The sequence below is a fragment of the Henckelia pumila genome, chromosome 2, assembly GCF_033568475.1.
Source record: "Henckelia pumila isolate YLH828 chromosome 2, ASM3356847v2, whole genome shotgun sequence".
Taxonomy (NCBI): Eukaryota; Viridiplantae; Streptophyta; class Magnoliopsida; order Lamiales; family Gesneriaceae; genus Henckelia; species Henckelia pumila.
In genome coordinates this window covers 7353935-7372667 of record NC_133121.1, presented here as the reverse complement: position 1 = coordinate 7372667, position 18733 = coordinate 7353935, and the positions used below count along the sequence as shown (strand labels likewise).

Here is an 18733-nt window from a genome sequence, read left to right as displayed (position 1 = left end):
TTTAATTTATATATATATATTAATAACGTTTAAAAATCTGATATTTTGTTACATTTATGAACTCATGATATAATTATTTAGTTCAATAGGCCATTACGCAAATTAAAATACATAAGATTTTTTGTTGAAAAAAATGTCTTTCCATCTAGAAACAAATAAAAACTAAAGTATTTTGATGTTTCAATCTTTTAAGAAACTGAGTAAGTATTTAATTTAATTCAAATTCTTGTGAAAAAAATATAATCACTTTATCTAAGAGAAAATAAAAACTAAAGTATATTATTATTTTAATTTTTTTGGAAAATGAAACATTATCTAATATGCACACATTGTCAATTTTGACCTTATCATAATAATTGATTTTACAAAAATATCCTCAAGTATATACTAATTAAAGACAAAATTGAAAATACACAATGAAAAACTTTGACATTTCACATTATATATATATATAAATATATAAATCACGAAAACAGAAACACAATATTTTGCAAGCAGGCAATTGAATTCTTAATTCGGATTATTTTGGTTTTGTTCCTTGTGGAAGTTTTTTTTTTTAAAAGTCGAATGCAATGAGAATTTTCGGAAATTCAAATAATAAATTTTTGGTTGAACAAGAATCTAATGAACGTACATGTCCTTGATCGAATAATCTATAACATCAGTAAATGTAATCGAATTGTGCCTCCTTAAAACCTTTCTACCCCGAAATTTATTGACCTAGATTTTTTGTTCAGAATCACATCGAAGTTGTTTGTGGGAATTCAGTAACAATGGCTAAAGGCAATCATCAAAAAATCAATTCTAATAAGCTATCCCATGTAAGTTATTGGACCCTTGATTCTTCCCATTTAATTGCTGTAAATAATCGATTTATTCTCGACTAAGCTTCTGTTTTGATTTTGTTGATTTTGTTGATCAGCGGAAAAAGCGTGGAAGAGAAACGGACATATCTGAACTGCGGGCTGAGCTTGATGGTTTGGGTTTGAAAATCATTCAGGTTACTCCAGATGGTAACTGTTTCTTCAGGTATTAATTCATTTTTTTTTATTTTTTTATTTTTTGCGGTGCGATTGTTACCGCAAGTTATTCTTTATGCATAATTGTTGTGCATGTGCTTCATGAATTGATGAAGCGTGTGAATCATGGAGTATGTAGTCCTGGGTTAATTAATGTGCGGTGATTTTGATAACCTGACTGTTGTTTATTGCAGGGCATTGGCTGATCAGTTGGAAGGGAATGAGGATAAGCATGAGAAGTATCGAAATATGGTAGTTCGATTTATAAAGGTATACTTTTTGAGACATCCTGTTTCAGTCTAACATTGGATGAAGATGATTTGTAGTATTTATAAGAGGTTTCAAATTCGAAGAACGATGAATGAGTCTCCTAGTTTGTTATCTCATCTTTATTTGTTAAGAAATGCTATAGATACTATTATTGCGATATTACAATATGGTGGCGCCAAGGCCATTTACTACTTGAGTTGCTTTAATGAGGGCTTGCATGGCTCTCGCGGGGTTTAAATGTAAGAGATGATTTAGATCTTTTGCCTCGGTCTAGAGTTTCATGGAGGAAAACTGAGAACGGAAAGTTGAAAGTACATGCATCTTATTTTTTAACAATGTAAATTTCAGAATTAATTTTTTGTGAATCTTTAGTTAATTGTAGAATACGACGAATGTCTCGATCTCCAAGACTGCTTGAAAAGGAATCATCACTAACGAAGAGAAAAAGCTTGTGTCTTTTTGTAAGACGTGTGAGGACTTGAGGGAGGCGAGCTTTACCAAAATTTAGATAACCCTTGTAATCATCAACGCGTGTCACCCAGTTTCAGCTTCTTTATTATCTTGTATAACTATTTTACGCCGACATTTCTCTTGGAACCTTATCAAGCAAACATTACAGCTTATCACGTCATATTCTTCCTCAAATTCAAGTGCGAAATGCCATGTTTGTGCGTTGGGCGAGTGTTTTGTTCTGGTTTCTACTTCTTCTACTATACTACAAAAATAAAAAAATTATTCTCAAGGAATACTGATCAATGAGTTGCACTTGACAGAATAATCGTGAAATGTTTGAGCCCTTTGTTGAAGATGAAGTTCCATTTGACGAATATTGTCGGGCCATGGGACAGGAAGGCAATTGGGCAGGGCACGTGGAGTTGCAAGCAGCTTCTCTTGCCACTCATTGTAACATATGCATTCACAGAGTATGTTAATTATACTTTCCAGATCATTACTTTTACAATCTTCCATGATTTTAAACTTTCCAAGCTTGAATCATGGATATCTGCGTTACCTTTCTAATGTCAATTCGTACTGTGATAAAGTTTTTGAGTGTTTAGATTAATTGTCAATTTCCATACCTTATTTGTACAGCTTAGGTCACCTCGTTTGTATGCGCACAATTTTGATGTGCATGAGGCTCCACAAATTCACCTGTGAGTACCACAAAAATTTCAGAATTTAGTTGTCTTTAATTGTTGGCATAGTAAATTCAACAGGTTTTTATATTAGAAGTCTGTTATTTGTTCGTTTGGTCTTTTTGTCCTGTATCGTTTGTTACGTCTTTTTGTCGCGTAATACTGGATTGGGTTCTTCACTTCTTCTGTTGTAAATCTTCTCAAGTACCATTGTGTAATCCCTAGTTACATAAATAAATACCAATAAAAAACTCTCGTAAGTTTTCGGATCTTTGTTAATAACCATAATAATATCTGTAACCATTATGGAAATCTCAGCCGGGAAATGAAGATCTTTTAATTTGTGGTTACTTGAATTTTAGGTATTGATGACTTCCTGCGCTGGTTATAGGATATGCAGACATGTTTAACTTGTATTGAGCCATGACTGTGATTAAAATCATCGATGATTGTTCAGACCACTACTTACAAATAAATGAATGGATAACAACCATGCAACAATATTCCTGATCTGTAACTTGTTCTTGTCGTTGCTCTGGTTTTTAATTTTTGTGCTTTCACTGCATGGTTGATATTAATGTACCTTTCATGGATGAAGAGATGTTTAGCTCAATAACGCTTTCTTATAGTTCAGTTTCAAAACTCAGAGAATGCAGTAGCAGAATTTTCAAAACACTCACATGCAAAAGAAGTTAGTCCGGACCTTGAATAGGGCTAAATATATCCAATTCTACAAAAGAAAAGAAATTAAATACTTGATTATCCTTGAGAGTATGATATTGACTGAAGTTCCTAATTTACTTCCATGATCCTCGCATTGGTTTTTGGAATAAATGATGCTAGAAATTATGCCTAATTTATTAACTTTTGTTGTACGTTTGTTAGGACATCACACATACCATTCTAGCATAATTTGGACATTGAAGTTCTAAAGGTGGTGTTATTTTTGGTAGAGTGATATGGAAGAGGATGGTCACAGTAGAATTCATCATTGGAAACTGAAGGGAAATAAAGAACACGATGCTAAACCAATGTTAAAAATTTGTCTATTCAATCTGAAACTCGTGGAACTTAATATTAAATTTCACCTTCATTAGCATAGTATTAACCTCACGTTATGTTTATTTGGAGTCAGAATCTAATTCCTTTAAAGATTGGAATCGTTTCGGTGACAAAAATGGTGTGCTAAGAGTTGCCAATGGAATCTTGTGTTTTGTTCTCCTAGAAAAAATACCGAAGAAAGAGCTCCTCCTTTCTTCCTATTGAGGATACCGAGTTTTCTTCTTTTGACTTGTTTTATAATTTATAATTCTTATAGTTCTTATCATGATGGAGAGCATTATAATAGTGTTCGTTTAAAGGAGGACACTTGCTCTGGACCAGCTAGGCCCTTATTTATTGAGGTGACCTACATTGCTCTTAGTATGCCATTGTCCAATGTATATTACTTTCAACAATAGCTTCTGATAATTTCTAATTTTCTCATAAAGGATGACACAGATCTTTCAGCAAAATCTAATAAAGTAGATGTAGTTTGCACAGTTCCGGAAAAGGAAGGTGGCGAGAATTTTTTACTGGATAAATCCAGTAATATTGTAAATGCTGGAAGACAATGCGAAGATTCAACAAAAGCAGAGCAGGTGATTATTTGAAGTAGTTGAAAAGTTTACAGCACTCCTACTTGCATGTGTTGATTGGCACACCAACTGACCCCCACAATAAAAGTTGTGAAGAAAACAAATATATTGGCTAAAAAGCTCAATGTTTCTTCTTCAACTGGGTTCTGGTCTACTGAAACGGGGGAGTTTCAAATAGTTTTCCTAATTACTTTGATGTGATTCTAGGCTTTAGATGTGGGTGGTGATATTGTAGCCGAGGTGCTTACTGCAGAACAAGAATCTGGAGATCGCATGCATGCTGATTTAGTTGTAGATAGTCCTTACGGTAATGGCCTGTTAGCATGTTTTACAATTCCTTTTCTGAGTGTCCTTTAAATTGTTTGTGTGCTTGATTTTTATGTTGCCCGAGTATTTTAACCTGACGACGTTATCTACACTTTGCTCTGATGCTTTTTCCTTGTTAGGTTTTTGCTTCACACTGAATACTAATTAATACATACACACTATTCTCAACCTTATATAGGGAAACTAAGGGAAGAAGGAAAATAACAAATCCGTTAGGTTGCATTTGGATAAGAGGGTTTGGATTTTAGAAGGATTTGAATGAAGGATTCGAAATTACTCTATAATGAGATTGATTTGAGGTTCACTACAATGATTCAAAATTAACTCGTTAAGGATTTAAAAATTATTGTCAAATGGATTTACACAATAAATCAACAGGATTTATTATTATGAAATTTGAAATCCCTAAGTTCAAATCTATCGCTCCAGATTCAACTTAGAGTTAGGAATAATATAGTTCTATTTTTTGCAACTAGCTAATAGAAGCAATCTAAGATTACATACAACTAATCTGCCTAAACTCCCCCTTAACCTGGAGTATGAAGGTTGTATATACGAGGTTTATCCATGAGCTTCTCAAATGTTGGCTTCATCAACCCTTTCGATAAGACATTCCGTGCTCATGCTAAAAGTAGGAACTTCAGTCAAGCGCGGAATCCTTTCTCAATCTTTTTTATGATAAAGTTCCCATCGACTTCTACACGAGGGAGAAAAATTTTCAGTGACCAGAATCAGTACCTCATCAGGAATCATTTTCCTTAGATATTCTTCACGAAGGACTTCAGGAAATACTTAACCTAACTAGAAAAAGCCTATCTTTAGAATATGCCCTTTCGCTTCGACCTGCTAAAAAATCATAAATTTGATCTTTGTCCACCATATTCTTAAAAATAACCGCATCCTCGGAGTCTTGACATTGGCATGTGTGAAAAAGATCCAATTCAATTTAATTTTTTCGGTGCATGAAGAAGTGTGTGACATCGAACTCTCCTTGCTTGAGTTTATGTGCCTTATTCCATAAATCAAATATGTGAGAAGAATTCTCAAATTCAGAATAGACTAATGAGATGTGTCCCAATCTCCTTCACAGTAGGATAGAAGAGATATATCTTCAATGTTATCCTCTATCGAGTGAATCAGCCAAGCCGTCACCATCAAGTTTTGAATATCCCATATTTGGTATGCGAAATCACTCGGCTGTGCTTTAGGAATTGATCCATCCAACTAGCCGATTTTGTCCAAGCCGTGAATCACCGTTGAAGGTGAATGTGACCATTGAAGATAGTTTTTACTGTTCAGCTTTTAGGTTGTAAACTTGTAATTTGCAGAGATGTGGAGGAGTTCTAAATTAATGAATGTATTCCAGACATTAGTCTTTCTCAACTTGCTTTTAGCCTTTAATCTTCAGGTAGCATAAAAGTAGCGGAGAAACAATTAATATGTTGTATTGTTACCGAATATTAATTAATACGATACGCGATATTCTCAGTACTATATTTAGAGGAAACTGACTGAAGAAGTGAAATAACGAATCCCTTGAAACTATCGATAATCTTAATTTCATTTTCTGTGCTAACAGAATCAATCTTATATTATACGTAGCTATGCTGCCTACATTTCAATTCGAAGTCCGTTAACTGTTGCCAGAGAAGAACTAGCATGGCATTATTCCTGAGTGGGTTGGGAATTAGTTGCTTATATTTCTCTAGGCCACCTTTTGACTTACACCTTCATTTATTTCTTGATCTGATACTTATTAGTTGTTGCTTGTTCAATCATTAAGTAGATGAAGTTTGCAACCATAGAAATTCTTCTTCGTTGAGTTGACAAAAATATCCTGTCTGAAACTGCTGTGTTGAAAGTTTCTCTGCTGAATTTGCACGTGATTTACCGATATGACTCAAACCACAAATATATAATATGAAAAGCCAATAATTCTACCATTCAACTATATGTTATTTCACTATTTTCCGTGAATCATTGGCTCTCTGTTTATATGAAGCTTTGTTTCGATGATTTTGAGTGTTCTTCTGTTCTTAATACACTTCATGGAATGTTTTCTGCTTTGTTTGTGGCAAATTTACTTATTTCCATATTATTATTTTTGAGGGTTTTTAGAGGAACATCAGGACTTGAACCAGGGACAGCATGAATTAAGGGTTGAACACAAGGCACTTGAACATGATTTGCCTAGCAACGATGTGGAAAGAGTTTGCAATATGAACAACCCATGTGCTAATGGAAAGGTTACTCTTGCATAAGCTGGATGTTTACTATTTATGACGTAATTTTTTTGTATTTCCATATTTTCAAGCCGATTTTCCATTTTTTCTGTTGCAGAAAAATTTAAAAAACAAGGCCTGTCTATATGGTTCGAAAAAGAATTACAAGTCAAGTTGCAGATCTGTTTCCGGGAAATCTTCTAGCAGACTTCCTGTGTAGGCCTCTTAATCAATGACCTTAAATAACTTTGTTCAACGCCATACTTCAGTATATGTTCAGTTCTTATTTCTGAAGTTTTTAATATGTCTGACATTTAAATTCTTAGCCAAGGGGAATTTGAATGCGGTTCTAATTTCAATCCATAAACCATATGCATGGATGGAAGTATTAAGGAGTGAATGATTTCAAATCAACAATTGCAAATCCATTTCAAATTTTCAGTTGCCGTCAATGCAAATTGTTTAGCAACAATTATGTGCTATTTTTAATCATTATAATTGTTTTATTTGCCCCTTTGGTTTTTGCGAGCAGTCTGAAATATTTTATTAGGCTGTACGATAAACTCTTCTAAAAACTAAAGCGAATATGGATTTGAGATAGTTGCTAGTCGTATTCCTGTCATGGTAATTTTCTCTCAACTTACTTGGTGTTGTTACGTTGGCAGTAACCAAACTGATGAACATAGGAAGAGTAGGAGAGACAGAAAGCCAGGTCGAAAAGGTTAGCCGCTGCAACCAGCTTTCAGTAATGTACCAGAATTGCATTGTCTTATGGAGATCTCTCTTGCATGGGCTGGATTAGGAACATTTTTAGCAGTTTCATTTGATTGCCAAATGTTTTTCCTGTGTCTAGACGTCTAAAATTGCATTTGGGTGCGAGAATTTATTTACCATTAATGATCTTACCACAGATCCCTGTCATGATAACCTTTGCTTAGCTTGGTCACAGAGAACAAAACCATGAAGTGCAGAAACATTGCTTTTGATATCTGTGTTATATATTAGCACTCTCACATACTCGTAACTCATCCCCAACCCGCTTCCCATGCATCAGTCCTAATATAAAATTAGAAGCAATAAGGTGCTTTTTAGTTTTTGGGTTTGCAACGTGCCATATTATTTATCACTCCCCTCTCTTTCTTTGTCAATATATTCGTTGATTCGAGAATAAATGTGAACCAGTCTATGCAGGAAACTGAATTTGCGACTCGTAGCCAACTGCGGTCCAGAGGGCATTCGTATTTCGAAGGAAACGTGCTTATATTATTCTTACAAAAACTGAGAAAAGAAATAAAAAGGAATGCGGTAATAGGCAGCTGAATTTCGAAATCATCTACAATCGAAAAAGGATTGAATAATATCATTACATCCTTTATTTCTTCACCAAACTTTGTGTCATAATTTTAAGTTCAATGTATATATGTTTTAAAGTTAACTACATGTTTTGCCCCTTTTGTGGGGTAAGATGTTTAGTCATTTGAATGTGTTGCATGACTTTAGAAGTAAAGATTAATAGAACTCATACTCAATGCGTCGATGCCATATCTGAACAGTTGGCTTTGTAACTAGATTGCTGTTGTCGATGTAAAGTCTGACATTCTTAGGTTCATATATTAAAGTTTTAATTAGTCTACATTTTCATGTTGTGGGACTATGCTTGAACTTTGAAATGCTCTGAATTATTACCTTGAGTTGTAACCCGTAACGTTTACATATCACCCTAAAATTTGGTCTCATCAACTAAGTTCATGTGTTCATACATCTCAAGTTGGTTCGATTGGTGAGAGCATTTGATGCTAAACAAAATATTTTGCTTGGGTGGTTGTATAATTGACAACGCTTTAGTTATACTGTCATCACGACATATAACTTTCGATATAAAAATAAATTGTTGGTCTTGTTAAGATTATGAACTAACTCGGGCTTAAGTCAATTTCAAAAGTTAGTTCGATAGTTGCTGATTGCTCAAATCTATATATAGAACCTCAAGAATTTTATACAGTCGATGTGAGACAACTAACACATCCCTTCACATCCAGGAATGAACAACTAGAGCTAACGGGTGTCTCAAACTGTGGACTTTGGCTCTAATACCACATTAGGATTATAGAGTTGAACCTCACTCAACCCAAAATGTTAGTCCAAGGGGGAAATTGCCCAATTCTAATATATATAACTCCCAAATTTTATCCAGTCAATGTTGGACAACTAACCTGCCTTATATAAACTCTACCACATTTTCATTTAGATTAATGATTAATGATTTTTTTTGAGTGATGTTTTGAGATAAAAGTTTTGAATTGCAAGTTTAAAAACAATATTTTCATAAAATCTTTTTAAAAAAAAAAAAGGAAAGAAAAGAATGAATGAATGTGTAAAAGTGGATCAAGGACAGAAGCAAAGGTTGATGCTTCAAGTAACTTTTTACCCCAAGTATGAAATGACACAAAGGACTACCTTGCAATGGGAGCATTGATGCATTCCACATTAAGTCACTAAAAGATGTATGGGCAAAGACAAGATTGATTTGATATGTTAACATGTATCGCAAGAATTGGCAAACATAAGATCAATTAAAGAAGGCCTCATTTTGGCAAAGAATTGGATAAAACTGAATTTTACCAGCAAAACCATCTTATCATGGTTTTTACAAGCCGAATATATATGGTGTAAAAATAGCATCCAAATGTTCAACTTTTGAGTTGAAATCAACTTCTTTTTTGTTTTTCGGAATATCGAGCGTGGCCTACCACTCAACATAGTCTTTATTGTACTCATCAGATTAAATTCAATGAGTCAAGAAACTCAAAGTAAACCAAATTCTGAAAAAAATAGTGCAATTAATATTGGGTGATTAATTAAAGTTGCGTGTGAATTATTTAACAACTTTATGTCATTGTCTCCTCCAGTGATTAATTAAAGTTGACAGAGCTCGCTAATTAAAATTTCATAATTGTTGGTACCCAATTGGAAAAGCCGTGTTCATCTATTGTTTCCCATTCAAGTTCACTCGTTTATATTTCAGTTGCCTAATTTTATTTTATTTTTTTTAAAAAAAAACTATTTTTTGATGTAATTTTTAATATGAGAAGCTGAATGGTACCGACTACAAGTTATATCGTCATAAAAAATAGGTTGCCAATATGCAAGCTTAGTATTCATTATTTAAAGCACAAACTCCTCATATTTCATGGGATATATATATATATATCTAAAAAAGGTTTTAAAAAATTAGTTTTTTAATATCTTCATATACATTTTATTATTTTTATTTATCAACTGAAATTAATGAATTATTCTCGTTAAAATTTCTTCGTTTATGTCATATTAATTTCATGGCCTAACCGTGTGATTTAAGAATACCACCTTATGGGGAACGAATGGCTGGAGATGCTAGATTGATACTTTGGTCGTGGCCACCACTAAATTAACCCAATCTATATTTCTCCATTTTATATTTTCAATCTTCCCAAACATAGAAAATATCGAAATTAAAAACGTATGGAGGAGAAAATTTTAGCATGTAATAAAAAGGAAATTATGGGTCCTTCACTTGATCCCTACACCTATCTAATCTGGTCCTCCATTTCCTTGAAGCTGCCAATTAAAGTCCTTGTCAAATTTCTATCTTCGTCGCAAAGAAATAAACTTTGATACATATATGTAAGTGATTAATCCAATCTATCAAGTATATATTCATCCTTCTCATGTCACATTTACCGGCGTGAAAATTCGAGCTGATCCGAGAAAAAAACCGGAAGTTTAATCGTATGATACAACAACTTAAACACTACGTTTCTTGAATTTGGTGTTGTACATACATACATACATACATACATAAGGTGTGATCCGATAAATTTTTTAAGTTAATTTATATATTTTTGTTCTTGAATAAGTTGGCAATATTGTTATTTATTTCAGCAATAATTTCAAATCTAAAAGCCAAATTTCTTACCAACTTTAATGTCACTGACATATTTAAAGAAGAAGCTGGCGAAATTAACAATCAATGAACAACTTTCGTATATTAAATTATCACTGAATTTTTTTTTTATTTTTTCCTACAAGAAATTAAATGTTATCCATTAATGTACAAGGGTATATTACTTATAAGATTTTATGACAAATCGAAATAATGAAAATGGAGATGTTAGATTTAGGTCAAAAGTTAAAATCCAGTGAGTTACTGCAGACTGTGATGGCAGTGTACCATAAAGCTTCGGTTCTTGAAATTATTGTCCGTTCTTTTTCGGCTTCTTTAAGAAAAGGGTAATAATAATGTGCCAAACAAAAGTAAATTTCTTCCTTTTCTAAATTCCCATCGGATTTGGAATATTTATTATTAATAAATTAACAATAAACAATCAATCCCTTGCCCGGAGGCCGGAGCACAAATAAATTTGCTGTTATATATATTATAATACGTTGAACAGAAAAAATATCAAACCAGTCTCGCACGCTAGCTAGTTGTTTGTACATTTAGTTGATTTTTTTTCATTTGTAGCGTGGGATATCATAAAAATCAACATTTTTACGCAGAAAACTGATGAATCGTGCCCCCAAAAAGTTCAAATTATATATAGCATGCATTGTTATCAAAATTTGACCAATAAGAGAGTAGATTTCTTTATTGGCTCATATTTATCATGAAAAGTGATATTTTGAGCATAAAATTAATATTTTTTAATGATTTGGATTGGATTGAGTTGTGTCTTATTAAATTAACCCGTAAGATGGTCTCACAAAATTTTTTGCCCCATTAAAATTATCAAAATTTTATCCTTTTCATGATGACGATTTTGGTAAGATCTCATATGCTAAATGCATTCTCCTCCCAGGGATCAAAATCAACCAAATTGTCACGAATGGAAAGCACAATACAGTTAATTTTGGCTTGATCATTATAATTTTAGGTGATGGTTACAAAATCAAGAAAGTAATTAAAATTAGAATGAAGGATGGCATGGCGGAATATATTTAATTTCTTTAAAAGGTGAATGAATAAATGAATGAAGAAAGTGATATATTTCTAACGCTACCATTTCGGCCAACTCCCAACCAAAAGGCAGCGTCGAGTCGTGGTCCTTTAAATTTAAAAACATTGATTTGCACAAACAAAAGAACACACATTTTGCCCAAATTTGAAGGAGAATTAAAGCCACCGTAAACTTTTTCACCGATGAAGAAATTCCAATTTGGGAAACCCACAATGACCCTTCTTTTAAAGTTCATCAAGAATTTATTGTCTATTGCTTGATTCCTTTTTTTCAAAAATATGGACCACTAGATGACACATACATTCACACACACATATATAGGGGTTAATTGGATTATTATGCGAAGAAAATATCGTTTAATTAGCACATGTATAACTTTTATTTTTATTTGTCAACGAGATGGGACTGGATCATTATGCGGTGTGCATTTCAAGCATATTCTTCTATATACTAAAAAAAATATTTAAGTGAGATATATAGATAGTACGCTCGGTTTTGAATTCATAAAATGTGCGGATTTCAACGAGCCTACAACTCCTATTTTTCAAACAAGTAACATCAATAATTTTCTTTTATGTGTTAGGGGCGATAGGTTGCTTTACACAGCAATCTAGCTCGGTGAAAAGTTGTGGAGCTTTTTGTGATTTGGTTCGGCATGGACAATTTGTATTGTTCAAGGGTTCGCCAAAGTCTTTATTTTTTCGAATTCTCTTCAAAGGATGCAAACGGTCATTTAACATGTTGAGAATCTTAATCCAAAAAGAGCTGATGTGGAAGTTAAGACATATTTGGAATTTTTGGTGTTTGTGTCCGTGAAGCATACGCAAAGATCGGCAAGTCATGTTGTTCATCGTTTAGCTCGTGAAGTTTTTCTATCAAGATCAAATGTGGAGTTCATTCATTGTACTTTACCATTTTGACTTCGTGGTATTGTGTCTCGTGAGAGTCCTAACTTACGTATTTGATGTTATTATATAGATGGTTTTTATCTTTAAAAAAACATCAATATATAATTTTCTCAAGTTCATAACGCACGTCATCATCATTAATATTACTAATGTTATTGTTATTTTTACTGTACACGTCTTACCTGTAAACAATATAATACCAGCAATTTAGGCATGCAAAAATTCACGCATATAAATACTTTATGTTATATTAAAATAAAATAATATTTTAATTATTTTTAAATTAAAAAATAAATAAATATGAAATATGATAGTTATAAGTGATATTATAGATTTATAGAAATATGAAAGTATGAGTATTTTTTTCTATATATTAAATGATTATTCTGGTTATTCTAAGAGTTTGGTGTGTTATTATGTAGCCAGATATAACAATTACTCGTTTTTTCATGTATAATGAATTTTTATTTTTTTCAATAATTGATTTAGTTATGATTTTTTTAGAAAAATAATTATTTGATTTGGATATGATTCTTTTTTTTTTTAGATATGATTCTTTTTTTATGTATCATGATAATAAATAAATCAAAAGAGATTTATCCTATATGTAGAAGTTGTCACTCTAATACGCTCACTCCGTTCAGTACCGTTATTAATAATCTATGTATAAAATTATTCTATCTAATCACACGTTCTTCTCATCATATTATTTATCCATCTATTAATTATAATTTTACATCAATCAAATCATTAATTATTTATCTTAAATCAATCAAATCATTGAATTGAAATTACTATATTACCCCTTATAAATAATATTATTTATATTTTTTTATTATTATTAAAAAGATAATATGGTAATTTACCATTTTTATATAAAATTTAATCAATCAAATTAAATAAATTATACTATATCAATCAAATCAAATCAAATCAAATCCATTATTCTTTCTTATTTATTTTTTATTACATTACATTATTTATCTATATATTATTTATCTCATCACATGTACCACTGAGCCTCAAGCATTATAGTATAGTGTATAGATTATTTGTGTTGGTTTTGCGGCAAAACCTTGTCATCATTGTGATTGTTATTATATATAGTTGTTGTAATTAATGTTGTAGCTATTTGTTATAATTATTGGAAAATGTGAATATGATTTCTGTGGATTTTGCAGAATTTCATATGCTATTGCAAATGAAAAAAATCTATAGGGACTAGGATGCTGGTGTCTGAACCAATGCTAGCACAAAGGAACAAATTAAATCCTAGTTATTATATTATTTATCTTCCCATGTATATATATAATAAAACACAAATTATTTGACAGTGTATTTGAAATTTTTTCACTTGTCAATTTTATAAAGTTTTTGCCCAACTCAACTCGTAAAAAAAATATTTTTTTTTTATGACAAAAGCATTACGTTTATTGTATATATAGATCAGATCAATCTGTAAGACCTTCTTATGAAAGACATATAGTCATCATAAAATATCGGGAGCTATATATATATACTATAGAAGGAGAGTTTTTCATAGTATATTTACACGAAATAAAAAAAACAAAAAAAATATTAATGTTACATACTCATTTGTTTTCAAGAGAAATGTTAATTTATCCGAACATCTCATAAAAATTACATCGAGATCGGTTTTTCTTCTCATGTAGTGTAGAATGATCTTAAAATACGTACAAACAAAATAATGGGAATTATATATATATATATATATATATGGCTCACTTTTCATTGTGAATTTACATTTTCACTTCACTTAATCTTAATTTTCATATCATCTTTCTTTGTTTTTGAGGTTAAATCCGTAATTGCATAGTTCCACTTGGCTGCCTATGTTGAGCTTAGTTAATTGCATTGTTGGAATCTGAATTTATTTCACCTCATTATTTCATTTAATAATTAATATTTTGCCATTTCCAAGGTTTTTGAAGGTTTTTCATGTCATTTTATAGATTGGTCAAAAATAATTAATTTTTGTTCATTTATTTATTCAAGGTATATTACTTGTTAAATTTAATTCATGTCTTAAACTAAAAAATTATTAATTGAAAGCTACCTTAACTTTTGGTCTATGAACTTAAAAAAATTATTAATTTTTTATACTTATTTCAACTTTATCGTTATAGTTATATTTTTAGTTTACTAAACTTTTTAACGTAATATTTTGATTATTAAACTTTTAACAAAAACAAAAAATTAAATCGAACCATTAAATTTCACCATCTGATTAAAGGCAAGTGAAATCATGTCATAAGTCGATGTTTTATTTCACTTATATGGGAAATGTATTCCCCTCCTTTATTCAATCATTCATTTATTTTTTGGTATTTGATAATCTAGCTAGAATTTCTGGTGTTTGAGTTTTTTTTTATTCAAGGTAGATTAATTTTTAAATTTAATTAATGTCCTAAACTAAAAAAAGTTATTAATTGAAAGCTACCTTAATTTATGTTCTATAAATTTAAAAATTATTAATTTTTTAGACTTATTTCAACTTTATCGTTATAGATATATTTTTAGTTTACTAAATTTTTTAATATAATATTTTGATTATTAAAATTTTAAGAAAAACAAAAAATTAAATCGAACCACTAAATTTCACCATCTGATTAAAGACAAGTGAAATCATGTCATAAGTCGAGGTTTTATTTCACTTATATAGAAAATGTATTACCCTCCTTTATTCAATCATTCATTTAATTTTTGGTATTTGATAATCTAGCTAGACTCTCTGATGTTTGAGTTTTTTTATTCAAGGCAGATTGATTGTTAAATTTAATTCATGTCCTAAACTAAAAAGTTGTTAATTAAAAGCTATCTTAATTTTTGGTCTATAAATTTTAAAAAAAATATTAATTTTTTGGACTTATTTCAACTTTATCGTTATAATTATATTTTTAGTTTACTAAAATTTTTAACGTAATATTTTGATTATTAAACTTTTAAGAAAAACAAAAAATTAAACCGAACAATTAAATTTCACCATCTGATTCAAGGCAAGTGAAATCATATCATAATTCGAGGTTTTATTTCACTTATATAAAAAATGTATTTCCCTCCTTTATTCAATCATTCATTTATTTTTTGGTATAAGATAATCTAGCTAGACTTTCTGATGTTTCAGTTTTTCGGAAGAAATATTATAAAACTAATGGTGACGACTAATTATGTAATATTTTTGAAAATTTTAAGGACTAAAAATGTAATCAACAACATCAATATTTTCTTCTCCAATATAAAAATATATATTTTTTTCGTCCCACTTATTTATGCTTGTGTGTATTAATTTTTACATGTATATATTAAGAAAGTGTTTGGAAAAGTAAATTTTGTAAATCAATTTCTCATTTTGCCTTGATTTAATGAAATTTTAATAAAATAAAATAATTATGGAAGTAGTTAATAATATGAATTTAATTTAATAGGGATAAATTGGTAAAAGAGTAGGAAAGATGATATTTAATATGAAACTAGACTATATAATTGAGACATATAAAAATAAATGTGGTCTAAATAAGTGAGACATGCATACAGAGTATGATTATAACTAAGTTTCATTTTGATATTTGTTCTACAATATAATACTTGACTAATGAATCAATTAATGTTAATACTTATGAAATCGTAAAATTTTGCGTGACAAAAATTAGAAAATCACACTAAACGCAAATGGATTTTTATGTCAGACAAATTATTCTTATATCTAAGTTACTTTAATCTTTGAAATGATTGATTATAAAAAAATTTACTTGTTTAAAATATGTTTGTTCATCTTATAAAAAAAATATTCTTCACATTTTTTTGTCTGCTCAAATTTTTATTGCAAAAATTATCACACTCCATGTATAAATGTTTTTTATAGCATGTACAACAACATGTACTTTATATGTATATCAAATTTAAAACAACTCGATTGGATTATTATTGAAGAAATTAAGGAGAAAACATATTTGAGTCTTATCAAGGCATTGTCGTATATATTAATGGTTGAAAAATCAGAGATAATGTGGTTAGACGACATAGAATTATTCTGTTCATATACTTGATTAGATGATCAAGAAATATAAATATAATATATCTAGACTAGAAACTATATTATTAGCGATAACAATAGAAAAAAATCATTTATTTCTATGACTTATAATCTCTAATAAGAAAAAAAAAATTTAAAATAATGACACCAGTCCCAACAAAGCTAATTACTCTAAGAGTTTTCTGAACAAAATATTACAAGATTTGAACAAATAAAAGTATAAAGAAAAATTTGGATTGACTGTTGCATATTATATTAATTTGATTTTTGAAAATGATATTTATCACATATTAATATGTTAGATTTTAAAACAAGAGTTTGATGAATTTATGAAACAAATATGTATATATATATCATTAATTAAATAATTAATTGTATAATTGAATTAAATATCTTCTTAGTATGAATTTGTTAATACTATAACACGCATGGTTTAAATTATAAAAATATTATTATTTTTATATATCTATATTTTTTTGTTAGGATATATATTGATTATTTTTTATACTAAATTATTATTCAATATATATTTAAATTTGATCATCAAAGCCAAGCAAACAAATTTATTCAATAAGCTGAAAAAATATACGTAATACAAATTTGAAATCTTAGTGTTAAAAATCATGGTATTCTTCTTTCATTATTGTCAGTCATCTTGATTCTTCTTTTATTTTTTCTTTCTCTTATTTGCTTATTATTATTTTTGGTGTTTTAAATATTTTTCCCTATATTTTTCAATTCTAATTTAATATAATTGAAATTTATTTTAAGTTTTGCATTTTTGGTTTTATTTTTCTCATTCCTTCCTTTTTGCAAAGTGAGCGAGCTGAACTTGGACCACCTATATGTTTTCCCTCCTGTGTTGCCATGTGTTTACTGTGGTGCCCATAGATTTAATTGTGATGCTCCGAATTTTTGTTGTTTCGCTGGTAAAATTAAGTTGGTTTCGCCAGTTGTGTGCACCGAAATCAAATTTGACAATCATAAATGGACTAAAAATCAAATTTGGACAAGTTAATGAATCAAAAAATTATTTTTCTGAAAGAAATTACTGTTTTTTTACTTAATCATCAATAGAAGTAAAACTATCATTTAACATAAATTGTTAATGTTGAGGTGCAATAATAGTCTCTGAGAGCAATCGAAGCACGACGCTTGAGATTTTGTGTTGTTTAAAATATTTGAGTCGTATTGTTACCATAAACTATAAATTTTGGTAAAGCGAGACGCGTTCGGTTATACAATTAATATCGGAGTCAAGATTATGATTTCGATTCACATTGATTGAAAGCACAATTATTGATAAGGTGATTGTTTGAGTGCAATAATTGTCCTCTTGGCTTGAACAATTGAAACATGCATTTGTTTGAACTGATATATGACTTAAAGATTTGAGTTGAAAATGTCGAACGGGAACCGAAAAATATCACCAAAAAAAAAGTTAAAAATGTAATATTCTCGCTTCAGTAGCTAATTATATGTTAAATCATAGTGACTGAAGTTTTAACTTGCCCGTAAAAATTATAACACTTGATTTTAATAAAATTAAACATTCAAAATTTGATAACATCAATTTCAATCAAATAAAATTGTTATTACGTACCACGCACGTGTAATTATCTAATAAAATTAAACAGAGTGACCTTGATTCTCTGCGCACATAATTATTATCTTGCTAAAATTTTGTACCAAACATGAGTAAATTATATTATTTTTTTTAAAAAATACATTAAATTAATGGAAATAACCTGGCATAATATAATCGATGATGACGTCCCAGATGATGAAACTGCACAAATATTTTAATAATTTGGTCCCAACTAGTATATATCATAAAGCCTTGGATGATCCCTGCCACATATATGTCTTGATATTTGTTTTGACAAAGATATTTTAGTACTAGGATTAGTATATATATTATATATACGAATATAATACTAATCCACGCACCTAATAATTTGCAAGTAAATATTAATTATTTTTAAAAGATTTTGAATTATTAATTATGATTAACAGATCATTTAGTTATTTTTATATTTATTAAAATAATCTCTTATAAAAACTTTTAATGAGAAAGGACTATTTTTTTCATATAATATGTGTGTAATTTCTGAGTGAAACAATAAAATTATAAAATTCATCTTATAAGTTGACATGTTTTTG

At 29.8% G+C, this 18733-nt stretch overlaps 1 protein-coding gene across 3 annotated transcripts; it reads left to right on the top strand.

The window, feature by feature from the left end:
- The first annotated feature begins 575 nt into the window (after positions 1-575).
- Positions 576-8246, top strand: LOC140882688 (OVARIAN TUMOR DOMAIN-containing deubiquitinating enzyme 7). 3 transcript variants are annotated; one of them, XM_073288834.1, is made up of 12 exons: positions 576-821; positions 923-1029; positions 1214-1289; positions 2063-2212; positions 2382-2443; positions 3744-3828; positions 3916-4065; positions 4270-4369; positions 6499-6635; positions 6730-6827; positions 7277-7332; positions 7794-8246. In XM_073288834.1, exons 1-12 carry the CDS (start codon positions 774-776, stop codon positions 7808-7810), a joined length of 1086 nt encoding a protein of 361 aa, XP_073144935.1. In that variant the 5' UTR covers positions 576-773; the 3' UTR covers positions 7811-8246. The 3 variants fall into 3 exon arrangements, with proteins under 3 accessions (XP_073144935.1, XP_073144937.1, XP_073144936.1); XM_073288836.1 differs by having other exon boundaries at positions 577-821; positions 7803-8246; XM_073288835.1 differs by having other exon boundaries at positions 579-821; positions 6508-6635.
- Positions 8247-18733: the final 10487 nt, after the last annotated feature.